Here is a 16,146-nt window from a genome sequence, read left to right as displayed (position 1 = left end):
TATAAAGTGTACTTATCCTTTAAAGACTGTCCCACTGCATGATCAAACATTTATATTATTTATCTTTAGCTAATGCTGGTGTCACAAGGGCGGAAATTTACAGTTTTTGCTGAATTCTTACTGCTTGTTACTACATATGTACAAAAAGTGTTTTTAGAGAGGCATTTCTCTTTTTGCACAGTTTCTTCATGTTATATTTGCTGAATGTGTAATGAAAGAAAAATAAACAAGCTAATTTGGATTAATCTGAAAATGAGTACATATTTCCTATCAATACATTTCTAATTATTCTTTTTCAGGCTACCCTAGTAACAAAACTTGATTTTCTAGTTCAGGGCGTTTACAGGGAATTCATAATGGCAGGTTCAGGTTAAGGGAAACCTATATTGAAGAAATACATAGCCAGTCATTGCTGATCTGTTTCTTAAAATGCTAGGTGACTCAAGTCAGTGACAACCAGGCAGCTAAGATTTTGAAAGTTTAGAAATGGCTGCCTACATATTCCACTCAGTATAGGCTCCTCATATGATTCAGAGCTTGCTTTGTAGGCAATGCTGGCATAAATTAAATTCTTAATCTTAACCACTTTAGTTTTTACACCTGTACACCTCTATGTCTGTGAAGGTTCTCATTCATCCAGCTCATGGTATATCTGTAAAGGATAAGTCAAGGCAACTGGACTTGCTGTATTTTTCTTGAAGATGGCTGGATGACCAGTGAAACGTCTTCAAGAAAAATACAGCAAGTCCAGTTGTCTTGACTTATTTTTTTTTACAGATGTACACCTCTATATACCAGAGCAATTTTCAAATTTCTGCTATGGGCCTGTTTATTCGGCAATTATTGTTTAAGATAACAAAATAATACATATATTATTTTAGGACAAAAAAGGCTTTCTTTTGGTGATAACTGCTCAACCGTCACGTTCTCAAACAATTCATCCCCGCACAGCTCCCTCCTCATGTATCACTTCCCCCTCCCTTTTAGATTGTAAGCCCTCAGGGGCAGGGCCCTCCTTACCATCTTGTCTTGAATTGTATTGTGATTGTAATGTCTTCCTTATATTGTAAAGCGCTGCAAAAACTGTTGGCACTATATAAATCCTGTATAATAATAATAATATTGTCCTGCAAATTATATTAATTTGATATGCATTTCAAGAAATGTAACAAAACTAAAAAAAAGTGCATTGTTTCTGCTTTTTAGTAGTAGAAAAAAGTGTTATTGTATACATTTTATTCTATAATTTGTCCTGTTTAAAATGATATTAACATTATGATTCCGGTACAAAGCTTTCAAAAGTTATATAAAGATGATATTTTTCAATTTTGCACTTTTTTAATGCGGGGAACAGGTAAAAAAAAATTAGAGGAGAAGGGGAAGAGTTAATTAGGGCTGAGTGGTTTAAATTAAGTGTTAATAAGGGGTTAATTAGGAAAAAATATTTTAATTAAACAAAAAATAAATATTTTACTTGTCAGGTTGCTTTAGCAATGAACAATACAAAAGCTACTAGGCACTATAAAAGAAAAGAACAAAAAAAATATAAATACTATCATGTGCCGAGCTAGATAGTGTGAAATCACAAAATTAATCGTGTACAGTAATAAAAATATCACAGCATAACATATCAAGCTCTATATAACCACAAATCATGTGAACATATCAGGTTCTATATAACCACAAATCATGTGGAAGTGATGAATAAAAAGGGAAATAACTCAGTCCTTGTGATATCAAGTCTAATAGACAAATATATCAAAATGCAGTCCTAATAGGATAAAATGACATCCAAATCAAGTGACATAAGTGAGCTAGAAAGTGATCATCAGTCAGGAAGAATGCCGCGCAGACTGCAACCAGAAGAATGATTCAACCCACACCTAGTGAGTATCAATATACAGAGGGGTGCTCACCTGGGATAATGGCCCATACAATAGGTAATTAAACCCTGTTCCCTTCTTTGCGGGGAGGGACACCCTCTTAGCTATAGCTCGAAATTCCATTGTTGCAGATGCACATAGGTGAAGTAGATCCGAGAAGAGACTAACACATAGCGTGTAAAATTTTATATTTATTAAATAAAAAGGTACTCACAAATGAATCAATTGAAAAAGAAAAAACGAAAAGTCCCAATGAGGGAATCAGCAAAAGCAAACGAGAATACGAAACTCTCCCATCCTTCTGGCTTGACTATAAGGATGATGTCGCTCCACCCACCCAAAGTTGGAGGCCTATTCTAGTGGTTTGGCAGTGTTGTGACTCGTGAGGTCTATTCCAGTGCCCCTGTAGTGAAAAATATTTATGACAATTGTCTTTCAGATAATAGACTGTAATTTTTTTTAAAGAAAAATCGTCCCTCGTCTCTCCCTCTTTTATTGTGGCCTAACCAAATTGCTTACATAATGTCCAGCCACTGAACAATATTTGGGGCTTTTGGCTCTCAGATAACACGCTCTAATTATATTTCGAGATAAAACCTTCCTTGTTTCTTTCTATTTGCTGCCCATCCAATTGCTAGTGTACTGTCATCATGCTAGCCAGTTTCTATCAAACACGTACCTGAAGTCTATGGAGGTTATTCACTAAGCTGCCTAAGGCAGCCAAGTTAATAACTGAGCTAAAGTGAAGGGAGCCAAACTCTGTTCGACTATTCACTTTTGCCCTGTACGGCTGATTTCAGCCATACAGCGGCTGGCTTCGCCCCCCTTCGGTTCAACCGAACATGTTCGGCTGAGCCGAAGTGAAGAACACATTCGACTCAGCTAATCCAACATCTGGATCGACTGAGCCAAACCACTGGCAGTTCACTCGCTGCTGTTCACCCCTATTTTCATTGGGGCTGAATGGCAGTGAGTAAATAGCTGATTGCTGCCGAACAGAATTCGGCTCTGTTTTTCTGCTCGATGTCCTCCTTATCTGTACCAGACCCTTTAGGTCTGGTAGGAAAGTTTAGAGGGACCCCAAGTTAAAAAGTAAAAAAAAAAGTGCATGGGCTTCCCACCAAAAGTCATACTAAGCCCTTTAGGTAAGGTAGGAATTTTAAGGGGGAACTTCACCCGCAAAAAATGTGGGAAAAATATGTGGGGTCCCCCTAAAATTCCCAACCAGACCCTTAATCCGAGCACAGGCCTGGCAGGGCAGGAAGGGGGGAGGACAAGGAAGCACCCCCCGCGCCACACGCACGGCATTGGGAAGATGTCTTTCCAGGGGCCCTAAAGGGTCTGATATGGATCAGAAGGGGGACTGCCCGACAATTTTTGTTTTGTTTACATTTGCAGGGAGATCGGTCTGCCGAAGCAGACGGCTGACCGTTCTCCCCGCTTAGACTGTGACTTTGGCATATGCATTCGGCTCGGCTTGGCCGAGCTGTTCGGCTGACTTCGGCTGCTGTACGGGTTACTGTGAAGTGAGCCGAAGGATTAGCCAAAGCTACAGCTATATCCTTCAGCTCCTTACTGAATAACCCTCTATATTTTACATTTTATGACAATAACTGCAGAAAAGGAGATGGGAGGGGGTTTGAAGAATGTGGGATTGTGATTTTGAAGTGTTTTTGTATATGCTCTTTTGATATTTTATTAAACTTTGAAGATAATACAGTACTATTTAAACTTCCATGGAATATATACAATTTAGGACATGAAGAGAAAACCTGCAATTAGAAGAACTGATGTTTACCTAAGGTTTATGCAAAAGTCTCTTTAGTTGATGATAAAATGCTAAAATGTAAAGTGATTGAGTGGTCACTTTAAATGGGCAGCAGTAATGACTGGATAGGCATCTAGATGTGACTGCTTGTGTACTTCCCCCCAAAAGCCTGGAAACCTAGGTCATTCTTGTTGTTCAAATCTCAACCAGTCCCTGTTGTTGGGAGCTCTGACTACAACCTAATGAGCCTCTCTATTCTCTTAAGTATAAGGTAGCGTCATGGGCAAATAGGAAGGCATGGGTGGGGTAGCAACCTCGGGAACTTGTCGAGATTTTGGGGCTTCCACGCTGGTTGAGGTTTTTCCATCTTGGAGGTTGAGGTTTTCTCCATCTTTTTACCATTTCCATCACTGTGGCCACAAATTCACTTAAATGCAACACAGCATATTAAGGCCCAAGCCCACTACATCTGGAAGAATCTATGTTTTTGTGTGATATACCTGAACACTGTAAATACAGATGTTAATATGGATGCACTTTGATGGTCCTTTTTGTGTACATGCTGCAGAGGCTTTTTGGTTGATAGGTTCAACATGACCTTCCTTTAAAGTGGACCTTTACCCATATCTTTAAAATAACATCAAACACACCTTTAGAAATGTTTAGTAATGACAATCTACAAACACATACTTCTAGATAATTGCAGACTTTGTATTCTTTGCATACCTTATTTTGCTTTTCTTTTCCAGTCTTCTCACAATGGCAATGTTTACTAAGGGCAGATTACTAGCTCTCATTTTACTTCCTGGATTTCTGGCACATGTGACTAGACATGTGACTAGGACATGTGACCATGCACATCATCTCAGAGGAGGAAAATGCCTTTCCCTGAGATCTCGTGAGATTACAGATGAGATTTCACTGCAATGCTCTGTTGATGACAAGGCAATCCCAGTGTGAATTGCTTTGGAAAACTGAAGTCATATTGCCCTTTCAAAGCAAGAAGTAAATGCTCTGTAAGTGGAAGTATTTCATAATCACAGCATTTTACACCTGGCATATCTATGTTACTATTAATCATCATACATAGAGGGATGCATTGGTAGAATTTGATTTTTGAGTTTAAGTAGGCTTAAAAATGTTTGTATTATATGTGATAAGAAAATTAAGTTCCATCCCAAGGCAAACCTTTTTCCCTTACTGCTCCCTCCCCTTCCTAATCAATCCATTGACACAGTGCTCATGTTAGCAGTCTGGTAATGAGTAATATTTGTCCTGCATTACTTAACAATGTCTTGACCATATGACACAATCATTCATGTACTGCATTCATCTTTTCTGCAGACGTGTCAGTATTTTCTCACAGGAACTGTTGCTACCTTTGTTGCAGAAATACAACCATAGAGTAGTATTTCAGAAATCAAAAGATTGTCCAGATATAGTTGGTGCTTAATCCTGAGGCAATAAGCAGGACCTGGAACTAAACACCTTAGAGGATTGAGAAGTGTAGTTAAAAAGCCATGCTACACACATAGTTACAATAGTTGTCTTAATTCATATAGATATGAATTAATGCACATACGAAAGTTAGAAGAGAAGCAGTGGACAATGACTGCTTACTGTTTAGGATCTCATTAAATGTAGAACTATGGTCTCTTATTACTGCTGTGCTGCAGCAATAAATCATATGTACATATGCACTTACCATTTTCTTTTAGTTCCACTGCAATGTCTCACAAATACCTGTTGATACTTCTAGTGAAGTCAATCAGGGGCATTGTTAGGATCGTAAAAGACCTAGGGCACTTTTTGCCCCCCCACAGAGAGTAATAATGTGGTATGTGTACAGTGGGTGTGGCCAAAAGTAATTGACAATGGAGCAGCATAACGGGGCATAGTTAAATAAAGGTCAGAAGTGAATAACACACAGAGTGCAAGGGTTAGGAGTATGTAATACACAAAATGTAGGGAATCAGGGGTGTGTAATGCACAGAGTGCAGGGGGTCAGATATTTTTAATGCACTGTGTACAGGGTTCTGGAGTGTATAACGTACAGAGTGCAGGGGGCCAGCAATGTGTGCACAGAGTGCAGGGGTCAGGAGTGTGTAATGTGCAGAGTGCAGTGGTCAGGAATATGTAACACACAGAGTTCAGGGGTCAGGAATGATTAACACCCAGACTGCAGGGGTCATGTTTGTGTCACACACAGAGTGCAGAAGTCAAAAGTGTAAAATTCTCATAGTGCATGGGGCCAGAACTGTGGAACGCAATGGGGTTTTTGTTTGTTTGCACGTGACTAGTTTTTGCTGTCCCTTAATACAGTGGGAAAATAAAATAGATACTATTGTGGTATATGTGGCCAATGTATGCCAACTGTTGGCTGAGAAAGTGCATATGTTTAGCTGTTTCCATTGGATTAGGGGAGCACATGTTTAAACACTAGACCCAAGCTTGTCAACAATACCCTTACCTTTTTACATAGCCGACCATAGATAACATTCATGGCACTGTACTGCCATCTAGAGTTTGTGAAGAGAAATGCACCCTTCATAGAAGCTAATGTAGGACAGGAGTCCAAAGGGCTACACCTACGTGGGTTTTGGCTACCCAAACTTTCTAAATAAAAAGACCAGCAGCAGAAGCTGAAGGAGGACTTCACTTCACCATGGGACAACACTAAAGCCACATTACAAGAAAATGAGAGAAACTGAAAGATCAACAATCCATTTTCCTGAGAATGCTTAGTGCATGCACAACCCAACACACATTAGTGCGGTACTGCAGGTTGCATTGTTTTACAGCATGTTGTGGCCAGGAATTGCATTGGAATGTCTTTCAAATGAATGGTAACGCAATGCACCTGCCACACTGTAACACGTTGCAAAATAGCAAGCATTATTCACATAGTACTGTGCGATTAACGCTATGCATAGGTGTGAATGGGCCCTTAGACAATAGCATTACAGCAGAAATATTGTGACCAGAGCAGATTACAAATTCAAAAATCTGCATGAACTGTATCAATAGGCAAGTGTTCTGAGACTCTAGCTATAGCCATGACTGTAGCCATGCCTAACAGACTTAAGAGTAGATGAGTCTTCTTTCTGTGACCCATAGTGCCTACTTCTTCAGGTAATTTTCTTTGCAATACATTTGAAGAAACAACCTTGTCATTCTCCAAAATAACTGTTGCTGTTATTAAGGCAAAGCAAAGAGTGGGTAAACACATCAACTAAAAATAATTTACCTTTATCTGATTTGAGCACAGCGATGTGATTGTTACTTTGTTATACAGACCTTTGTGCTGTTTACAGTGAATCTAAACCCATAAATATAAATGTAATATATTGCATCTTATTCCTTAGATGAGGTGTGTTCATTAGTTTTATTTAGGCTTTCCCCTCTTTTTTCACTTGGTAATTCTGCAAATAATAGGTATAAATAAATAAAACTATTCCTGTCCCTCACTGGCTATGTTCACTTACTCCACTTACTCCCTCCATGGCTCCCATTGAGGGAGCTATGGTTGTCATCCAGGCTAGACTGAAACTTGTCTCCATCCCTTCATTTCTAATGCATAGGATGTGGGAGGATTACTAGTTAGAAGGTAAAAAAAATGGATGCAAGCTGTAATAAATTAAATTTTTGGGTTTAGATATTGTTCAAGTGAATAAATATTAATGTGCCGTCTGATCCTCCATATTTTTAAACTAACCTTTAAAAGGTTATTTCATTATTAATTAGATCTTTTGAAATGTGAAACTTTTAAACATGATATCCTAAATGTATGTTTAAATGTTTGTAATTTATATAAGAAGTGTTATAAATTAGTAAATTAACATTTATGTATATGTGAAAAGAAGAGTGTTCATAAAATATAGTCTGTGTATCCAGTAATTAGTCTGCACACCTACACTCATCTGTACCACTCCCAAAATATGCAGCAGACTGATCAAACGTTATTAGGTCATAAAGGGTTGGGCAATTGCCCTGGAGTCATTGGAGATCTCACAAACATAAGGTAATAGACATGCAAGATCTCAGTGTTCTGTAGCATCTTGTCTAAGACAATTCAACTAGCAGCTTTGGGAAAAAATATTTTGATCATGGCAGTGATGGAACTAAAAGAGATGGTAAGTGTATTATTTTCTTTTTTTTTAAATACCTGTAATTGTTTTTCAATTATTATTAAGGATACATACATACTATTTTTTAATAAACATTATTTGGCCCCTTTAACACGGGATCTGTGCATGGATCCTTTCCTGATCAAGTTAGTACGGAGCGGATGTCAGATCCTTGGAATGGAGGAAAAAATTTAAACTGCCAGAACCTATGCCGGTCTATGGGGAATCTGATGTAAATGGGCATGTGTTTGTTTACATCGGATTACCACCGATCCGGCACGATCTGGTCCGGTGAAATGGATGTCTGATCCGTCTGTTTCTCCAGACGTAGCCGGAGGTGGGTGTAACTGGATGTAAGAGGATGCTCCTCCGTTTACACATGGCTGCCCAAACACTTGCATTGGGCATCTGATCAGGTCTGCCTGAAAAATTTACAGGTGGACCTTGTCGGACCGCCCGTGTGAAAGGGGCCTTAAGCATAACTTGAAACAAAATAAACACAGTGCTAAAGATGCCTAAACGTAATAATAATAATAAAATATTTTTATATAAGAGCTCGTTTACTTTCAAAGGAAAATGCTATTTGGTTACTATGGGGAAATCATGGAAAAAATGAAAATGCTGATTATATTTTGTTTTTAACAGTAATAAAATATGAAAGTCTTGTTAAAGACTTTTCCATATACAAGGCACAGATGTTTACAGAAAACCTAAACATATCTGTATGCATAATCTTATGTGGTGGAACAATGCATCAACTGCTGTGCATATTCATAATATTCATAACAATCATAATAAAAGCTTTAAAAAAAACTGAGCACAGAACTATAAACAACCAAATAACTGCCATAATCTAACTACCATTAAACAATTAATATAGTGCAAAACAATTACAAAAAAAACAGTTACAAACACATAGTGCTTTGTGCCAAAAATAATTTTAAAATATGTGAAAAAATGTCCATGTAAATAAATCCCCTCCGTAGTAACATATGTTTAACCAATGAACAACAACAGCCGAACTAGGAATGTTACGCGTGTTTTGAATTTTTTCAAAAACACAAGCTGCAACAATGTCTGGTGATAAGCCCGTGTATAATAATGCTACTATGTTCCGCTCGTTCTTCAAGTGTAGCTCAGTGTACCTTCTATTGAAAAGTGAATTATTTACAAATCATATCTTTACAACATTGACAATACAAAAGTGATACATTATGTACTGTTTAAGGCCTTGTTCACACCAAGCACGTTCCAGGAGGGGAGCAGAGCAGTTACAGACCGGAGCAAAACTGCGTCCAATGTATTCCAATGGTATTTTTAGCTCCAGTTCACATTGCAACATTCCGTTCCAGAGCAAGTCCAGAGCAGGTAAAAAAAAATGCAGCAGGCCCTATTTTACCTGCTCTCGATCTGCTCTGGAACGCATGAAAACGCATCAAAAATGCATGCAAACGCCCTGGAACACACTGAAAGCCCATATTAAACTTAAAATTATTATTTATTTTTTTTAACCAAAAACGGCCCGAAAAACACATCAAAAACGCGGCAAATAACGACTGCAGATCTGGTTTGCATTTGGGGTGAACAAGGCCTTAATCTATCTCCTGCAATAAACTGATATACTTTGTGCACTATATATACTATATAATCACATCAACTCCTCTGATGATTGTGCAAATAAATGATTTTAAAACATTATTATATACTTTGTGTCACTTCCTAACTCTAGTAAACATACTATGCCGACTATGCCGGTGGAATTATTTTTTGTTAATTATTTTATGTTTACACAATTACACAATTTATCACTTTTGTATTCTCAATGTTGTAACGATATGATTTGTAAATAATTCACTTTTCAATAGAAGGTACACTGAGCTACACTTGAAGACCGAGCGCAACATAGTAGCATTATTATATGTTTAACCAACACCTCTATGGGGATGTATCCTAGATGAACTAACCAGACCTTTTAGACCTACAATGGCCATGTGATAAATCAACTTCTTGCTCCAAAAGTAATCCATGAAACAGTGCAGGGCAATATGGCTCATAACAAAAAGAGAGATCTATAGGGTATCAAATATTTTTCAAAACAGGTTATATTGCTAAGTGCTTTGTGTCTGAATAAAGGGAAGGATAAAAGTCTGCAATCCCAGAAGGGAGGGCCCGGGTTCTTGGGGTAGCTTAGCGAACGGATAAAGGGGTAAAAAAAAAATTGTCTTTAAAGTGAACACATAAGCTATTTTTAAGGTTAATTACCATGAACAGACACCTCAAAATTGCCTATATCCCATTATGTCAGGGCTAAGTCCTGCCAACTGCAGAATGTTACTATGCATAAAAAGGCAATTTTTTACTGCAACAATAGGAATTCATAGAATATATAAAAACACAGGATGCCTGAAACTTGGCTAACCCTTAGTAGGGTACCCCAGCCAGAAAGGTTTAGACCTACTGCTTTTGGCCCATGTCACACTTGCGATCCTGTTGATGGCTGTGACAAACCAGTGACAAGATTGCTAGGTGAATGAATAAACCACTCACCTGCTTCAACTGTGTCACTCCCTCGCTGGTCTAGCTAGCAATGCTTTGGCTCTCTCTTTTTGGCTAATGGAGGAATAATCCCGTAGTAGCAGGCAAGTGTTCAATTTTGCAATCCTGTTACTGGCAGGGGCACCTGTTGGCACCTCTGCTGTAGTCCACAAATATGGTTTAGAGATGTAGAAATTAATTGGGATTAAATAGCAGCGGTATGACAGAGACACTCTTTTTCTTTAAATCACTAAAACCTCATAGTACCTTTAATATAGTAATGTCATTTTAAAACTTTATTTCAATCTATTTAAGGATACAGATTTCAATATAAGAATCCCTGGTGATCCTGATATGAAGGGTCTAGTTTGAGCACTTTCTGTCATAGAGTGATAACTGTCTGCTAATTGTGCTCCTGTGCTGTAACCCTGTCACAAGCCCCCAATTTAGACTACAAGCGTTCCTGATTGTCATCTAAATCTGAAGTGCTCAAACCTTCATTGCCTAGGTGTGGTCCACTGTTGTCACTACCAGGAAGCTGGTCCAGAGCATTGACATGCAACCAATGCTGGGGGGAGTGCATATAGACAGGATATGTCTCAAGGAGGTTGCAGGAGTTCAGAAGCACTGTAAAGGCAACAAAGGATAAAAAAAAGGAGAAAACTGTATTTTACTAAAAAAAAAAAAAAAAGATTGTTAATGAAACAAAGTGCTTTGGTAAACTAATTGTCTTCCAGTTAGGGCGTATATGTACTTTATGTGTGAAAAATTCTGTTCTCCTCTTCCTCATTTTACTTGGGACACATATAAAAAAATACAGTACTTGATTGTTACTTTGTGGGCATGATGAAACAAGTGTGAGCTTGTTTTGCATACCTTGGTAGAATCAGATTCTTTACTTGATTGCAAGTGCAAGTAGTATCATATGCATGGGCTTGTACGTCTTCAGATCCCTGTTACAGTTCCTTCTTTACAGAAGAGGTTTGGCATTAGTCACGCAATTGGTACTCCACCCAGTCTCATCCTTTCACATGGTATATATCATCTTTATAGAATGTCAATTGCATACCTGTTGGGAATATTAGTTACAGTCTAACTTAGAAATATGGATCAATGAGATCATCAAGATTTCTCGCATAATAGGTTTAAGACATTAGTGGATGATTTAGCCCATCTGTGCCTGCTCATAGATTAAATATCAGTTCGGTCACCTAAACTTTTCCAGTTCAATGTTTTTCTGTCATGAAGTAATGTTGGGGATTTTATGACAATACAATAGGCAGAAAATAGAATTAAAACTCCAGAACACCCTATCTATTAAGTTAACAGAAACACCATCTACACCAATGGTTCTTAACCTTTTCCCCACAATCCTAGGAAATGTTTATTTAATGTTTGCACACTACCAAATTAATATCACATTTGAAGGTGAAGAAGTCTAATTTTTGAACCACATACAATCAAACTGAACTTAAAAAAAGCTTAAGCTCATAACATGCAAATATAAATTGAGTATCCCTGGACTAGTGATTGACACTGTACAGTTGGTCAATTTTACAACCAATATACTCAGACATCACTAGCAGGAGTGAATGAATAGATTAGGCTACCAGAATATGGAGAAACAAACGCACACAAAGGAGGTAACATCTCTTTGCTATAAGAATTTGGTACCCTAATGCCATAAAATTTGAAAATCTATTTCTATGTGTGCAAAAAAACTGTTTTTGCGCATAGGTTTTCCAATTTTATACAGGTACACATCTTAGACTTGGTCAGAGGCATATTTTAAGTATGTACTGTATGAATAAAATATATATTTTAACTGCATATTCCTGCCTTGCTAAATTGTGCTCCAGTGGTTAGGTGGTTAATTACCTTATCTTATAATGGTCATGATTGGCCGACACATCATTTGCATTAACCAAGGTATACACTAACAGCAAAGAAAATGCTCATGATCATATACAAAAGTCCCATGTGACTGCCCGCAGATTGTTCCCTTTCTTAATAGAAAAGTGAACAAAGCTTTAGGAACCAATTTAATAAAAAAAAAAATATTATTTGCTTATAGTGAGAAGAGTCATGACACAATGGGCCCGATAAACTACGGTTGATAGTTGAATATGGTTCAATTTGTTGCATGCATCATCTTATTTTGTCGCACACCATCTCCAGTAAATTAATTTGTTGCAACGCATATACTTTATCATAATATTGACTTACTTATGCTCATGTCCACTTGCCGCACTTCTGAAGACCTCGGTTTCACCAAAAAAATTACATGGGCTGATTATGCGACTTTTTAGCAAAAACAAACATACAGATACCTTGTCGCACGCCTTAACGGGAAGCCCCAAATTAGATGAGTGGGGTGCTCGCAGTGACTGCAGATGGCGCCGCCAATAGAACGAAATAAATGGATGTCACCAGCACACCAATGATATTGCACTCCAAAGTGTTCGTTTATTGAAACGTCATGTCATCACGTCATGTCACCTCACCACGTGACATGGCGTTCCAATAAACAAACACTTTGGACTGCAATGTCATTGGTGTGCTGGTGACATCCATTTATTTATTTTTTGGCAAAAAGTCACAGTTTGGCATTCTTTACATTTGGTGCTGTAGCCACATCTGACAATGAACTGCTATTTGGCCCAGTCGCAAAAGATGCTTTCCATGCACCAAGAATAGTTTATCCAGCCCAATCTCCTTTCCCACCACTCTTGGTATGAAATCTGCCTATTTATTACCCCTACTGTGTATAGCAAGCTTCATGAATATACTGACATGAGCTTTTAAGGTCTGTTTAAGACACCATAAGGACTGCGTTTGAAACTATTTACAGCATAAACCAGGGCTGGGCTGACAGAAAGGAGGTTCTTATACTGCAATCTGCAGGACTGGGTTGTCAGTCAAATCCTGTCCCTCAGTTATTAAATAATGGACACTGGGGTTGTAGCAGACATTCATAAATGCAGAAATGCGCTTTAGACACACTTTGGTATCTTTGCCATGGGTGTCAGAGGATTTTGTCTCAGCATGGCATACAGTTGAACTTTATGTTCTTTTCAGTCCCCTAGTAACTTGGGCAGGCTGATTACGTAACAATAAGCTGCACTCCTCTACAAAAAAATAACATTTTGTAAATCATGTCAAGCTACTCAATGTATTTGCGTGTATACATAAAGATCATTTCTTAATGTGAAGCCACTAATGACTGTTTGTAGTTATTTTATATTTCTCTTTTCTGTTGTATAGCGTCAGCTAGATGAACAACTAAGAAAAGCTGGACAAAAACTTGTGGTTGTTACCTTCTCATCTCAAAATTGTGGTCCTTGCAGACCTGTAGCTGCTGGTTTAAAGGTAAGTGAACTTTAAAGAATCTTTAACAGCACACACAAATATTTTTCCAATTGACAAATTCAATTCTGAAAGTAGATCAAATCTTCTTACAAAGTATAGTAAACAAGTATTCATTGCCCAGCAAAGCATTTCTTTCCATTTTGCCCAGGCACCTGCATTCATCATTTTCCCCCAAACAGCTGGCTCCAACTCTCTCAGCTCAGCTTCCCTGAACTTCCTGTCCAGTACAAGATCACAATGGACTGTGCAGTCTCCTGCAGCTCCATCTACTAGCTAGGAGAAGGGAAGAGTGAAGCAGGGATGAGAGGAGTGGATTGCCTTGCTGTGTCTCTGTGATTGTAGAGATACACACAGCTTATTAGTACACAGAAAGGTGGCTCCATAGGAAGGAAAAGAAACCAAACTTAAACAGGAAATAAGGACCAGTGCCCAGAGGACTGGCTGATACTACAGGAAACTAAAACTTTTAAACATCAAGAAGGATAATACATTGTAAGTCATTTATTCAGCATGCAAAATATCTTAAAATACTTTTGACTTTAATATCACTTTAAGTATATATTTCTTTTGGCTCTATGGGTCACCCTATTCCCGTCTGTTAGTAGACTGGTTACATTTAAATAGATCTTACCTTAAAATGTATGCCCAGCCAGTTGTTTTAGAGTGGGAAAGGTTACACACCCTTGTTGGTTTGTTTCTGATATCTGGGCCTCTGATAGAGAGATCCCCCTTTATTTCCTGTCCTGCTGACAACAATTTCACCAGACAGGAAGTGAGGAGAACTTTCCAAACACAACACAGATGGATATAATGTATTTCTGTTTTTAGTAGGATAGAGGAAGGCTAGAATCCCTATCAGATTTTTATCAATGTATGTGGCCCAGTTGCAGATTTTCTTCTCTCTTCCTGTTTGGTAAAACTGTTGCCAGTCAGACAGAAAGTAAGGGATGTAATATCTGTAAATGAACCCCAGATAGCCGGAATAATCCAACTGCTGTTCTAGCTCCTCCCCACTCTATCCAAAATTAACTTTCAAGATTGTGGTTGTACATACACTTTAAGGAAAACAACCCATGGCATAACTGGCAGTAGATCCAGGCAATTGAAGATATTTGCAAATCTTGACTTTTCCTTGGAAAATCAAGCTTGACCCCATCCCTTTTACCTCCTGATCACACCTCTTGGTAAATGAGGCCACTCAGCACATTAGGGGGCTAAAAGGAGGTTTAAAATAAAAAAAAGGGATGGGTGCAAGCTAAAATTTTACAGCAAAGGTCTAGATTGGAATATAAAATCAGCCACAGAGTTCTTCCTAGGCCCATTTTTTAAAGGAAACTAAACTAAAGGAAATTGTACAGAGTGTAATGTGAGTGTAATGTGTGTGCACGTGTGTGTGTGTGTATGTGATGAGCATTAAGCAATTTGAATGCAACTCAGAAGAAGCTGGATGCAACTTCTTGAGCACCTGAAAGGCAAGTCAAAGCAGCTCAAGCATATGTCAAAACATCTGAGAAACCCCTGAAAATGTAATGAATTTGACTTGCAAAAATTGTACCTGACCAGTTTTCTGAAGGCAACACACACAGGGCCGGATTTATTCTCTTTGCTGCCCCAATGCCAGGTTCCTCAATGCGCCCCTCAGGCTGCATACAAGTGATCTCCACAGCATCGTCAAAATCACTTGTAGGAAACAAGCAGCGGCTACCCCGCTGTACATTTAGACCTGCTTTCCCAAAGCAGGGCTAAATGTAGAAAACAACTACCCACCCAGCGCCCAGAACTGCATATCCCGGGCGCCGGGAGAAAGGAATTCCACCCCACTGCTGCCCCTCTACTCCCTGCTGCCCCGAGGCTGGGCCTCGGTTCCCCTTGTGGGAAATCTGACCCTGAACACACTACAGTGTATGTTGTGTACTATAGTGTGCCTGTCAGCGCTTACTAAACATTACAATCTGATATACTGTAGGTTCATATCTGATCTCATTAATTCCTCTATTTTTCAGGCACTAAGTGAAGAAATGCCCGATGTACTGTTCATTAAAATTGAAGTTGGTAAATGTGACGTAAGTAGCAAAACATACACTTTGACATCTAAATACAGCTGAGAATACTATGTTAATCATTGCTCTGATATTTCTACAGGCATTTACAGAGCGTTTCAAAATCACTGGAGTCCCAGCATTCTTCTTCTATAGGAACGGCATTGAAGTAAGTTCAATTACTGTAACAATAGGAATGATCATAAAGCCCAAGGATGGCCTAGAATTTAATTTCCTGTTATTTACCATAACCATTTATTACCGTGGAAAAAAACAGTTTAGACCTAATTTTCAAAAAGGGACCTGCTAAACTCAGGAGTTAAATCATAAAAATGAATTCAAGTACCCTATTAACAAAAATGTATATTTGTGTTTTATTTGGTTGTCAATCCTCAAATATATATATATATATATATATATATATA

General features: G+C 38.3%; 1 protein-coding gene and 1 long non-coding RNA gene across 2 annotated transcripts in view; one reads left to right on the top strand and one right to left on the bottom strand.

The window, feature by feature from the left end:
• Positions 1 to 2,484: 2,484 nt before the first annotated feature.
• LOC108787627 (prostaglandin reductase 1-like) overlaps positions 2,485 to 16,146 on the bottom strand; it is an 89,929-nt gene continuing 76,267 nt past the window's right edge. Inside the window, exons 11-12 of the mRNA XM_018557224.1 lie at positions 12,352 to 12,369; positions 2,485 to 2,495 (exon numbers count right to left, since the gene is read on the bottom strand). Of these exons, the coding sequence (XP_018412726.1) occupies positions 12,356 to 12,369 (14 nt within the window). The 3' untranslated portion in view covers positions 2,485 to 2,495; positions 12,352 to 12,355. The remainder of the gene's footprint in view (positions 2,496 to 12,351; positions 12,370 to 16,146) is intronic.
• On the top strand, positions 13,590 to 15,908 carry LOC108787628. The gene is made up of 3 exons (XR_001941275.1): positions 13,590 to 13,682; positions 15,686 to 15,745; positions 15,825 to 15,908. It is a non-coding gene; the product is annotated as an uncharacterized LOC108787628 (long non-coding RNA).

Source organism: Nanorana parkeri, unplaced genomic scaffold (assembly GCF_000935625.1).
Source record: "Nanorana parkeri isolate BGI_ZX_2015 unplaced genomic scaffold, ASM93562v1 scaffold274, whole genome shotgun sequence".
Taxonomy (NCBI): Eukaryota; Metazoa; Chordata; class Amphibia; order Anura; family Dicroglossidae; genus Nanorana; species Nanorana parkeri.
The sequence above is the reverse complement of the archived record's forward strand: the minus strand, read 5'-3'. Positions and strand labels throughout refer to the sequence as shown.